The sequence below is a fragment of the Stegodyphus dumicola genome, chromosome 3 (genome assembly GCF_044657685.1).
Source record: "Stegodyphus dumicola isolate Sdum_Otavi_A_Nest chromosome 3, ASM4465768v1".
In the NCBI taxonomy this organism is placed as follows: Eukaryota; Metazoa; Arthropoda; class Arachnida; order Araneae; family Eresidae; genus Stegodyphus; species Stegodyphus dumicola.
In genome coordinates this window covers 266,755,083-266,768,979 of record NC_140770.1, presented here as the reverse complement: position 1 = coordinate 266,768,979, position 13,897 = coordinate 266,755,083, and the positions used below count along the sequence as shown (strand labels likewise).

General features: G+C 35.2%; 1 protein-coding gene across 2 annotated transcripts in view; it reads left to right on the top strand.

Moving 5' to 3' along the window:
• The first annotated feature begins 10,100 nt into the window (after positions 1-10,100).
• Positions 10,101-13,897, top strand: part of LOC118197994 (uncharacterized) — an 82,681-nt gene continuing 78,884 nt past the window's right edge. The window contains exon 1 of one of the 2 annotated variants that reach the window (XM_085814109.1): positions 10,101-10,382. In XM_085814109.1, the coding sequence (XP_085670235.1) occupies positions 10,187-10,382 (196 nt within the window). In that variant the 5' untranslated portion in view covers positions 10,101-10,186. The remainder of the gene's footprint in view (positions 10,383-13,897) is intronic. The other variant, XM_035369577.2, reaches the window with a different exon arrangement.

Below are 13,897 nucleotides of genomic sequence, written 5' to 3'. Positions count from 1 at the left end.
CCTGAAAGGCCCGAATCATGGATTTCAAATTTGTTTATTATCTATTTCATATTTTTTAAACTTTAACGAATTTTGATTAAGAAACTCGACGATTTTAAACCGAGCAGTGGCAACACATTGTGCGGAATAAAATATTTTTATCGTCAGCGCGAGGCGTTCTGTCAGAAATTCTAAAGATATGCTATTTCTTAATATTTTAACCCAAAGAGGCATTACCGAGAATACTCGCGAAACGTGTATGTATGTCTAAATGTAAAAAACATAATATAAAATCTGCAAACTTTTCATTAGTATTTTATTTATTTTAACATGGACAATATCAGTGTCATAATCACATGTATAACACATGAGTGCAGTATGTATAACATACTCCCCCCTTTTGTATTGCTAATTTAATTAGAAATATAAACTTAGAAATACTGCGGCGCATGCCTATAAATATAAAGCATTCCATAAAACAGACGGGGGGACTATCGTTTAACTCCGTCATATAATAAAATCTTCTACTTTTCATCTATATTAGTGTACTGACTCATTGATTTTAAAGTCCGATATTCAAAATGAAACGAGTTGAGCATTATCATTTCCTATGTCTTTCTATACATCTCTCATTGTGAAAGGTTAATGCATGCTGAAGAGCATGAAACATTAATCGCCGAAATATTACAAGAGAAAAGTGCACACGTCCCTTCCCCTCCTTTCCATTGGCAGTGCAAGAGATTAAATGAATATTCAACTCTAGCAGGCTATCGCGTCAGAGCCACAGAGAATATTCATAGTTTACCATCGAATTTAGAGCAATTTATTACTAGCTTTTTAGTAAGCTAGAAGCGTTTCCGTTTGGAGGTCTGCATCGTACGCTACGCATTTCATTTAAGGATCAATTATTACTTCTTTCATAGTTTCACATGGCAATGTATTTTACTGCAATACTCATAGGGATAATTTTTCTGGACTATTTAGAAGTAACATAACATAATTCAACAAAATTAGCTGGTTAATTAGTTTATGTGAAAGAAAGCTTTTAGTTGTTTGGTAATGACATGAAAAGTGCTTGCACTAAAGTTGGAATAACCAAATTCACCGCATTAATAACGAAATAATTTAACAAATGCTGAGTAGTACGAGGTCACTTTTTTTTCTCAAAGACTTTGTCCCCTTTCAATAAGACTTACATGCTCTTGCCTGGACAGCGTTAGCCTCAGAAAGTTTCACCAAAGTTGGCTGGTGGATAAGGCCGCTGAATATTGGTAAATCGATGCTGGCTGGAATTCCAAGAACCAAGCTGTCTGCACATTTTGTCATTTTGTGGCTTTTCTCTTGTGAGAAGTAAATACGATCCAACTATCCTCAGAATCTCCTTCACGAAGGCCTCTCTCCTCACATCTGATAGACCTCTCATACACTGCTTTAATTCCCAAAACAAAATACTTTTTATGAGATTTTAATTTTTCAATGATCTCACCTGGTTGTTAATAACAGAAAATGAAACTGTTGATTAATTTTAAGATGAGGGCAAACTTCCCTCTTTCCACCAAATAGAAGGACGAGTGACCAACAAAATAATTTTTGGCATTTAATCGCAAGTTTCCCTTTAAACATTAAGTATACAAATACGCAATATAGGAATGTCGAAGACATTTTTGGGGGAATGCACGAACCCTCAATTACTTAGCCGTCTCATCCATAAGAACGTTGCCGTGCATGTATTACAGGACTTACCTAATTATAGCCTTGAGAAGCGGAAAGAGTCTTTGAGCCATTACAATCTGTCCTTTAACAAATTCGCTTAGATCAGCAGCCTTTCCCATCACTCGCAAAAGTAAGTGCAAGAATGATTCCTTACGAGTCGAATCGAACCATAGTATTCTTCGAACATCGCGCCTAGCGCGATGTGTCCGGATCATTGGCATATATTGCCATAAAGGCCCATAACATAAATGCAATCGTGATAAGTAGAAGGTGAAAGCGAGTAGCAGTGAGTGGAGGCAAAGGGGGGCATGAGGATCATAAATGACTCAACATCACAACTTAAGAAAGAGCTGGAGTGTGCGTGAAGTAAGCAAGTCAATAAGTGTAGTTAAAAATTAAACTGTCAGTGGTTTAAAGTGAGAAAAGTTCCGAATAAGGTATAAGAGTACAATGCATAACAAGTACCATGAGAGACAAAATAAATGCAAAAACAATAATGGAAGGAGAATATGAAAAATGGGTAGGTGGTAAAAGTTCAGTCTTTTTGTGGTGTGCTGCAAATGGCCTAATACCATTGTCCTCTTGAAGTATTTCATAGAGGAAGAGATTAAATGAATTTAAATATTGACATCCAATTGCTTTGTCGAAAAATGTTTTGCTTGTCTTGTTAAGATAGGTTTCAATAGTGTAAATAAAGTCTGAGATCTTCATGAAGATCTGATGGTTTATCTGCATGCTCTTCATCTACATTTCTGACGTAGTACTGAGCATTAGTGATAATGCGAAGGAAATACTGAAATTGTTCTGATGATGGAGGTGCAAATAAGACTTTTTTAAGATCCATACTTAAGTGTTTTTCCAACAAGGGGAATTAGACTATTATTAACCTTGTTTGCTTTATTTTTAATTTTGTGAATGTGAGCATTCCATTTTAATTTAGAATTAACAGTAATACACAAATATGTAGCAGTCTTGACTAAAGGAACAGTTTCTTTGAAAAGAGTAAGCTGACAAGTATGTATAGCTTGTGCTTTTTTCCGCCTAATCAAAAGTAATTGAGACATTGTAGCATATTGATAGCAATTTTCCAAAAGGTGCACCATCTCTCAATATAAAGTAATCTTCTACTTTTTTTAACCGCATGATTAACATTTGTAGATCTTCCAGCAAGCGCCGTATCATCTGCATAACATCCAAGGAGTAGGATAGTGATTCCTTACTTTGAGATACTGTTGGGTAGGCCTGTGTCAGCAGGAACTTTATCCCGTTATACCCGATTAGGGAAACCTCACATGGGTAACTTCAAATGGGGTCACTGGTATGTGAAATGATTGTGTATAGTAAAATTGCAGGTATGACCTCAGAAGTATTGTGCGAAGGGAAGCACTATGTATTAATCATCAAGGTAGGAGCCGACGAATTCGGGAGAGAAAGGGTGGTATATAATGATTGGCTGGCGTTAGCGATGGGGGTGGTCACCTTCCCATGTACTGACCGCCACTAGTGCTGCTTGAAAAGAAGGCAGAAGCGAAATTGAGATAATTATTAAAATGAAAGATGAAATAGTTAAATATATGTAAAAATACGTGTTGGATAAGGACGTGGGTTAAAATCTTCCTCCAGTAGCTCATATTTGAAATTATCATCATACTTAACTGAGTCATTAGTGGTTGCCTTATTAAAGAAGCTCTTGTTGGGTCCCCCGATGGATGTTTTAATCTAAGAAAATTGTTTTGAAAGGTTTTTAGTTTGATGAAATCGGTGTTTGAAGCAATGCACCTGGCTCGGGAAGCATAAGTGAGAACTGGGCGAAGAATGCAGGTGTGTATTCGCATTTTTCTTGCGAGATCAAGTGTAGATGACGAAAGAAGGATTTTATGTAGATTCCTTGACATTCCGGTCGCTTTTCCAGTAGCAGCAGAGACGTGCGGATTCCATGTAAGGGTGGTAGTAAATTTCACACCTAAATATGTCGCTTTGGTGACCAGCGGCACGTTTTCATTAAATAGTGTCAAGTCGACATCTGCAGTTTTTCTGCGATGGCGACCGATGAACAGTAGTTGGGATTTTGAAGCGTTAATACTTGATTATCTTCTCCAGCAGCAGCTAAATGCCATTTTCACTTAACCACGTGGCTTCCACACCATTCAGATGGTTCATTGAAAATTGTGGGGATGGTCATAATGTGTTTTGACTCATCAGTGTCGTTAAACTTTACGTGGTTTTGAGTCACATAAGCACTCTTGGTTTTGAGTTAGCAGTTAGCCTTCGCTGTGTTAAGGCTATCCATATTTTAAGACGACTGTTAAGGAAATTTAAAACATTAAAGATGTTTGCCACGTTATTGTAATTAACACATGACCCTTCTAACATCATATAACATGCATCTACAGTACATAATGCTTTAAAGGAAGATCCAATTGTATTTTTAAAAGACTTAGATTTATCAAATAAGTTTGAAACCATGTTTTTTTAAAATTGTTTTCTGAATTGAATATTGAAAAAAGAACTTCTAAAAAAAACATATTTCTAAATTTTTAACAAAACGCTTACATTTATAGCAACGAAATTCTAAATATATACTAATAAAGATGATAAAGATACTATGAACCTAGGATTTAGGGTTACAAAAAAATACCAAACTCTTCCAGTGTTTTTAGAATAAGTTTATGCATAGAAAATGTGTAAGATATATATTCTGTATTTTAACTCCAAAGAAAGTCCGTAACGAGGTTGACGTTTTTCTGTCTTATACAAGATCATCAAAAGATATTTTTCTTAGTAAAATGTCTTTTTAATCTATTAACTTAAACGCATCCTCTTTAACAAAATGAGTTGATAATAAATTGTTTCTCAGATTCGTTAATATAGAGAAAATGGCGCAATTAATATAGCAATGTATTCCTAGGAAAATTACACAAAAACTACTTCACTCGAAATGGAGTGACAGAACATAGTCAGTAAGAGTCAATTAATAAAATTATTGAATTTGTTCAGTAAGCATATATACGACTTCTCTTCATAATATTTTGATTCTTGTAGACGTAATTTTCTTTAGTCAGACGTACGTGCTTTACACATGTACCCAAATATGCAGTAATTAGAACTGGTAAACGGGCTGTGAATTCTTCGCGATTTTAAAAGACCGAGAGAATTTCACTCTGAAGAGATTCTTTTAATAAATAGGTTCTGAATTTAACATCTTAATTTCTGATAGGCGCGCTGCACAAAACGGGAAGGCGGGATTTCACTGCAGAGCGGTAACATCCCAGTTGCCATGGATTTGAAAGGGGGAGGTAAAAGGCTGAAAGACTGGTGGAAACCCATCTTTCCTGAGGTCGATGACTCCGAACTGCTGAAGAGGGAAGGGGAGGTAATGCTTGGAGTGAGAATCGTGATCTGACCTTTAAAGCGTGGGAGGAAATATTTTCTAAGCAGAGGAATATTTTAGACCAATTAATTCTGATCGAAGGTTAACATAAGCGGCCAGAACCATCTTTTGTTGCAACTATCTTTTTTTAAAATTTTGTAATGTAATTGCAGATGATATTAGTTAATACAACATTCTTCAGAATCAGCGATTACTGTATAACATAGGTTCCCCCCCCCGGGGGAATACCGCCCGCCAGTGGGTGCTTGAGCTGTCCATTGGGGGCGTAGTGGTTCTCAAATGGAGGGCACTAAGGCAGGCAAAAGGAGCGGCTGTGGCGTACCTATCCTTTTAGGGAATTAATGCAATAAAAAACTTCGAAAATATCTACTGTTTTCATGAATAAATATTATATCTAGCTATTTAAAAATGTTATCTTATTGTTATCGCGTAAATAAGCATTAACAAATTTTACTTAGCATTAGGTATGCGTACACCTAATCAGGTTTAGCATTGTCAGTAATAGATCTTTAAATTGGTAAATAGAAAATTGGTAAGCAAAGACGCGATTTACGCAATGAAGCATGTTGCGTCAAAAATATGGCAGCTTGTAATGACTTGTTAACGAAGCAAGTGCACCGACATCGCAAATAAGCAATAGAACACAAGTTGGCGCAAGTCTGAAATTAAATCTATAAACAAGGCTAGATGTAGGAATGTCTTACCTACGCCGCTAAGTCAGTCACGAAGAATTATAGCTTCCGGCGGATCAAACTTCACCAATGAACTAGCTCCACCTGCAAACATACGGACTGGATCAGTAGAACATACGTTCACATTACCTAAGATTGTCATGCCTAACGAACAACAGTAATAGCTACTCCTTTAAAATGGCACACAATTCAACGGAAGAGGGCTCAGACCATTTCTTTCATGGAGTGCTGACTCAAGTCATAAACAGTTATCACTCACCCCTTCCCGTCCACTGCATCCACAGAGGAAGGAATAGAAGAAGACGCCTTCCTTCCACCACGGCTGACCCATTAGTGCTAACCTTTCATATTATAAGCGGGGTGGCACTTTTGTTTACATTTAGAGCATGTTACCTTAACAATGGTTTAGTAATACTTTCGCAAATGCGAATGTTATGCAAATCGAAACGCAAGGACACTTCCGCAACATTCATGGCCTTCCTTCTTCCACGACTGCATCTATTGCTGTGACTACATGCCATAATAACTGATGCCATGTGCCCATTGCAACAGTATCTCACCAGAGATGGTAAAATCGAGCTTCTTGCCCTAATTCAGCCATATGTGTAATATTGGTATCGGTATTTGTCGAAATGTCTTATTATATCTGTGCGTCTCTCCAATAATCCATATTCGAGAGTGAAAGTAATCGAAAGTATTATAATCATTATTTTGATAATTAAGCACAAATCTGTTGAAATGTTAATTTATTTAAACTGTGGCAGTTTTGTTTTTCAAAATATCTTAATCTAAGATAAAATACCGCAGCGCAATATTCAGCATTTAAAATTTGGATTTACATACTCTTCTACAAACCAATCAATACCTATCCGTACCAAAAGCCATGAAATTTTCAAGGATAGAAGAACACTTGCTTAAAATGCCTGCTGAAAAAAAGGCCAAAGATTTATTTTATTTTCAAAGATTAGAAAAGAAATATTTTAAATAGCCACCTACATCAAACCTTTTTGGTATCGTTTTCTAAGCAAGAAGGTGATGGACTACGTGCCTCATACGATATCTCACTGTTAATTCCAAAAGCGGAAAAAGCACGTACAACTGGCGAGAGACTAATCTTACCGGCAGTTATAGAGGTAATAAAAACTGTTCTTGATCATAAGACACCGTCAGATATTACGAGGAAAATTCCTCTGGGTAATAATTCGGTACAAAGAAGAATAGACCGAAATGGCTAAGGACACTGAAATAACGTTATGCGATTACTTTTAAATTTTCGATTCATTCCGATGAATGTACTCTAACAAATAACTAAATACTACACTTATCGTACGTGCGATTCATAAAAGAAGGAAAAAATTGTCAAGAGTTATTATTTGCCAAAATTCTAAACACCGTTATAAAAGAAAATCAATATCATAACAACAACATAAATGTGAAAAAGGAGCCAATTTCAGGAGAAACGACTTTCGGTGCAATCGGTTCCACCGACAAAATTGAGATCTAACGGATGGAAAATTCCATAGCAGTTCTTTTATTCATAGCTGTAGGAACGTATAATGTTCTTCAATCCATTTAAAAGGAAATTTATTACTTTTTTTTATATCGGATTTCTAAATTTGCAAGTTTTAATTGTCAAGGAATTACGCTGAAAAAATTTTACTTCTCCATTTAGAAATTAACTTGCCAAATTCTCCTCTTCAGTTTTTTTCTTGCGTTTACTCTGCACTGGTTTCTTTTTAGCAATCTATATTTTCCATAACGGTTGAAATGTTGCGTTTACGCTCTATTGGTTTCTTTTTATTAGTAATTTTTGAATTATTAAATTGCAGCATTCTCCATGAGTATAATTGGTTTAGCCTTGATAATAATGTAGTTTTTTGAAGTTTTAAATTTTTAAAAGAACGTAAAAATGTAAACAATCAGTTTAAACAACTGTCTTTAATTATGAAACAATATAAATGTTCAAATATTATTTTGAAGTATAGACTAACTTTTCTTGTTTTTATTTTCTATTGTTTTATTTGCATCTGAAACTTGTTTGGTTACTTAAATTTGAGTTACTGAACGGCCACGCTTTTGTCGTCTGAAAGCTGTTTACATTCTTTTCGAGATATCACTGTAGGTAGTTTATCGTTGTAGGTAGGTCCGATCCCTCTACCAAAATGAAAAAACAGCCGGTCCTGCGCTCTACCTCTGCGCTAGCCTTTTATATATACTTCCCTCCAAAAGTTAAGAAACAGAATGTTTTTCAAATCTCTCCATTACAAAAATATCACTAACTTTTAAATTCACAGTTCATGTGCATGATAGTAATGAAGTTTAAGAAAATATAAAGCAAAACCAATAGCTACCACTTTTATTTTATAGAAATAAATACTTATATAGTAGCTGGAGAAAAAATGCAAATATTGAAATTTTTTTCACGTGTTTTGTTCACGAGCAGTCTGTTGATATTAAAGTTTCGTAGACAATATCCACGAGAGTTTAGCAATGTCCAGGAGAAATCGATTCGTTGAGGTGGCGGGCGATCGTATGGATGGAAATGGGGCTGTCACACACAGATGCTGCTAGACGTCTCAAAGTCTCTCGTAGTGTGGTGCATCGACTATGGAATGAATTTGAATCCTAGGATTCTGTGTCTAGAAGACACGTACCAGGCAGACCTAGAGTTACAACACCTGCGGGAGACCGTTATTTAGCTCTTTCGGCCCGAAGAAGGAGTAACATTACTGCGCCTTCGCTCATGGCAGATCATTTAGTAGCAACAGGAACACGAATCTCAGCTATGACAGTGCGCAAACGCCTACACAATACAGGTCTGCATATAAGATGACCAATTGTTTGTGTTTCCATGATCCGAGGACGCAGGGGTACCGTTTATGTTGGGCAAGAGAACATGTCTCCTGCACCAGTAATATAAAATCTGAAAGCTTTCAGATTTTATTTTCTTTTTATTGTTTTCTTTTCTTTTTATTAAAGAATTCGATGGTAGGGGCACAAAATCGTTCTTTAGCAGTCATCTTATACTATATCATTTCTGTACTAAAATTTATCTTTTTAGCTCGAGGGAGGGTTGAACCAAAAGGGCTATTAGTCTCAAAACAAGATTTTGTGTTGAATCACTATAAAATCTGAATCACTTTTCAAATTGATGCTACCAAATATTATCGTCCTGTGTTATATTTAAAGAAATTAAATAATGAACAATTTGCATGAAGGTATGCATGTTTTTTTCATTGAGAAAAAGCAACGGTACCTAGAGCCAACAAATTTTGAATAACGTAGTCTCCCCCCGAACATAATTTTGAATTCTGAATTTGTTTTAGTGTACATTTCATAGCTTGTAAAACTTTAACGAATTTTTAATTAACAAACTCAATGATTTCAAAGCGAGCAATAGCAACACTGAACGGGAAACGGAAATTTTTATCTCCAGCGCACTACATTGTCTATCGGAATTTCTAAAAATTGGCTGTTTTTAAATATTTTTATACCGAAGGAACATTAGCGCAAATGCACTCGAGACGTATATGTCTATGTAAACGATTAAAAGTTCCCTTTGGGTATAATATAAAATTTGAAAGCTTTCAATTTTTTTTTCGTAAAGGGGACAAGATGTGTATTAAAAATTATGCTTATTATTTAAGTACTCATTTTGCACTGCAGATTCTTCGAGGGGGAGATATAAAAATCTAAAGAAGAAATTTAAAGAACTATTGCTATTTAGATTAGTAATTTATTCGAGATTTGTTTTCTTATTTTATATTTTGCATATATTGTAGAGAAATTAGGTTAATTAGAAGCAAGAGAGATTGAAAAATAAACAACGTCTTCCCCGGGAATCGAACCATGAACCTCTGGAATACGCGCCCAGCATGCAGACCACTACACCACGAAGGCACGCTAAGAAGGCGGGAAAAATACCTTATAATATATATTTAATATTCATTAAGCTTACTAGTTCACTATAGAAAATAACTGTACATTTTCATTTAGAAAATCATAATTAACGGAATGAAAATGTGGAATTTCAGCGTACCTTGTGTTCGATACAGTTTGCAACAACGTCTAGCTAATGCATATTCAGCTTATGTTTAAATCAAAATAACAAATCAGATGGCGTATATTTCGCATTTGTGACTTTCGCTCTGCTTGATAGCATACCTCTATTTTTACCCTCAGACTGATATCAAAGTTTCATTGTGATTTCTTTCAAAAATTGTGATTGGAAGGTAGAAGTGAAACTTGGCCACCCTTTTTTTTTAATCTGCGGAACTGGTTGATAAGCTGTCAAAATAGCTAAATTTTATCTTATCACATTCATTCGAAGCTTAGGAATGAATCGTTTGTTGTTTCGTCTTCGCAAAGGCAATCAATCGATACTGTTATTTTGATTGAGTCCCAGCGGGAGATGTTTGCCTACCTCTTCGAAATCGTGTATCTGGTGGCGTTCCTGACGCTGGTGCATTCCCAGCATCGGTTTGGTTGCGACGAGGATTACTGCTCAAAACAAGTGGCTCCCTGTCGGCCAATCAATTGCAAAAATGGCAGGATTCTAAAAAATGCGACGAAATGTGGTTGCTGTGACATTTGCGTAGAAAGCTTAAGTACGTATATCTTGCTTTAACATTTTGGCATTTTTTAAATATACATTTAAATTTTCATGTAATATAATTGTTCCCCAATATCACGATTTAAGTACTGTTAGCAGTAATATTTAATTATATGTAGAAATCTCATCATATTCAAATCATAATAAGTATCTAGAGAAATTTATTAAAACAAACCGGAGACCCACTGTTAATAAGTTAGTATAATGATTCTAAAACTCTCAAAAAAATTCATTTATTTGGCTAAATGAAATATGAGGCATTAGAAACACTATTTATTAATTAAAATAATGAAACAAAGATTATAAAAATTATTGGTTAAAAGTACTATAAATTAATGGTCTCAAACTTGGGGCCTCCGAAGCAATTTTACGTGGTCAGCAAATACATTTCAATTATGCTGTGGCATTCCACCCTTTTATCTAACAACTAAATGTGGAGGAACCTAATCAACAGCTAAGCGAATAACCGCTTTAGTTCAGAAACAGAGACGGAAACTCGAGAAGGGTTAATTATCCTTTACTGTTCAAAATAAGAGTTTAACAGATGGCCCCTTTGTCAGGGCGTACAGCAAATCCTCCACCTGGGCTTGAACTCAAAGTAATAAGTCTTAACTAAAAAGATATAGCCGAAGCTATCAAAATCCTAAGTAACTGGTCCTTAAATATCGAATAAGCTAGCGAAGCTATCAAGGGTCTGTAATACGGCCGAACGTAGCAACAGCTTAGAGAGACTTAGTCAAAAGGCAAACGCGTGCTAGTCACAAACTCTGAGGCTCTCTCACGAAGTCAGTGGAACTTCGACTTAAATACTACTCTTATTTATTTAACAGATGGCCCCTTTCTCAGGGCGATTCTAAGACCACATTCAGGTAGGAAACTGCAAATTGAAATTAGGATGGACAGGAAAGTAGCTTTAACTAAAGATAATTATTAAAAGAGTAGGATAAGTAGTGTCATTAAAGTTTTTGCTGCTGGAGACGTAAAAAAAATCAACAATGCCCTCCCCAGGATTCGAACTCTGAACCTCCCGAACAGGTAACGAGTATGCTTCCAATTACACCACGAAGGCATGAGGAAATGGAGGAGAAAATACCGTATATACTTCCCCTTTTGAAGGGCGGTTGGGGATTAGGGAAACCAGTCACCAAATCCTGGTGGCATGTAGCCATAATGGTTGAACATGTGGAAAGCAAGGAGTATTTTAGTTATTTGAAGTCCGATTTTACATTTTTTTAATTAACATTAAATTGAAAGTGAACCAACCAACCACCAGAAAATCCGTAATTCAACCTATTTAACTTACATTGTGATATAAATCTTATTCAAAGATTTAAAAAATAAGTACGCTTAGTTATGAATTTTCGCACTAAGAATATTTGCGTTATTTGAGAATACATTTATATGTGAACAGACTTTTTAGCGGTCGAACATTGATAAGAAAAGAACTTGATTGACCGAAGATCATCTCTAATCCATAAAGAGGATAATTTCTCGTAATTTTTTTTTCAAAGTTTTCAAACTTTAACAGAATATCGAAACATCATCAAGTGTAAATTTAAGTAAGAAATAATGAATATTTTTGTTATTTACGTACAAATGTATGTATTGTAGGATTCTCCACTGTGTAATTCTAAGTTACAGTTAAAAGTGAAGAATCAAGAACTAGTAAGAGAATTATCGCTTGAGTTCGTGAGACAATAAATAAAATTGGAAAGGGTTAAAAGACCCTTTATTATTCAAATAAGATTTAACAGAACTCCGTATTGGAGTTGTACAATAAAGCCGAAACTTGGGCTTGAACTTAAGACACTAAGAATCAAAATACACTAATCTTAACTACAGAGATTTAGCCGACGCTATCAAAATTCTAACAGAGTTGGCCCCTTAACGCTGATTGACTGCGAATCTATCAAGTACGGCCGAGCGAATTAATAGATTACGAGAGAGTAGCCTAGAAAGGCGGAAGCGTGCAGCCAGAATCTCTGGTATCTCTCTCACTAAGAAAGTAGAAATTTGCGGTTAAATACTGCTCTTCCTCATTAGCATTCAGATGTGATTCTAAAACTAGAAGTGTGAAACTAGAATTCTAAACTCTGTGTGGCTAGAAGTGGTAAGTAGAAATTAAGAATCGATAGGAAATGAAGTTCAACTCAAAGTTTAACTGTTAATAAAATTAACATAATCGTTACAATATTTTATGTAAATGTATAATTTATGTGTCGAAGATAAATTTAAAAAGTAAGAGAAAGCGACTAAATTACCATTGCATATTTTCTAGTTCTGTCCCACTTAGAAAATTTTCATAATTTGTTTAATTTAAATTTAAATTAAAGTAAGTTGCTTCATTATTATGATTGGAAATAAATCTAAGTTTGAAATATCAGCATTTAGCACTCAATATATTTCATATGCAAAATTGTCAAAATTGTAACCAACAAAAATATCTTGCACGTGCCAATGAATTAACGACAACCTTCGATTGTCGCAGATTTCGAAGAAAACTCTACCGATTTCTAGAGTGATCAGACTTAGGTGCCTCTTTTTCAGAACTAAATATTGTGTGAGATAAGTGCCTGAAGAAATTGCATGCAACAAAGAAATTTATTTTTATTAAAGCTAAGGATCAACTTTTTCCCGTAGGCTATACGGGACCAATTTTTATACCAATTTTTTATGTATTAAGTAAACGTGCGGGCCATATATGCCCCAGCCTCTGCAAAATATTAATTCTAAATAAGGCCATTTAGTCAGGAACAGAAAAACAAACCAGCAGAGTCTAACATTTTCTACTCCATATTAAAGAGTAAATTTTTAAATCTTCATAATTTACTGGTATTTCGAGACACATTCGAAGTAGTGAACGTGCGGGACGTACATGTCCCAGCCCGGTGCAAAAAGTTAATTCTGATTTTTTTTTCCCCATTAATACATTATGAACACGTTTCTGATTCATAACTTTACGGTCAACGTAAGGAATTATAACTTTGTACTTTCTTGTATTAATTAAATAAATGAAAAACATATACGTAAATTTAGCTCCAATGGGTTTTCAAATGGCTTTGCGAGGAAAACACGCTATCATTTCTACGCACTGAGCTGCTGATAACCTGCAGCAAATAATGGGGTTTTCTATGCATATTCTTTGCCCGGAGTTCCACTATACTTAAAATCATTCTTACCTACCAAAACTAGAGACAGTAAACGTGGCGCCATCTAGCGAATATTTTCACCAATTCGATCTCATTTGGAAGCAGTATTCGTTGGTTTATTACGTTACGGAGCGAGAAAATTCACCTCCGGATAGACAATTACTTGCTTCTAGAAGCCAGGCTAGCTCCGGGAAGTGTAATCTAATAAGAATGAAAGTTGCTCAAAAGCTACTATTTATTAATTCAGTATTAATTTATAGCTTAGATTCACGCATAAATTAAATAAATTGCTATTTATGCTTTTTCACTCTAAGAAATGCAGTGAGTGGTTCAGTGTTTATCTTTGTAAAAAATGAATTAA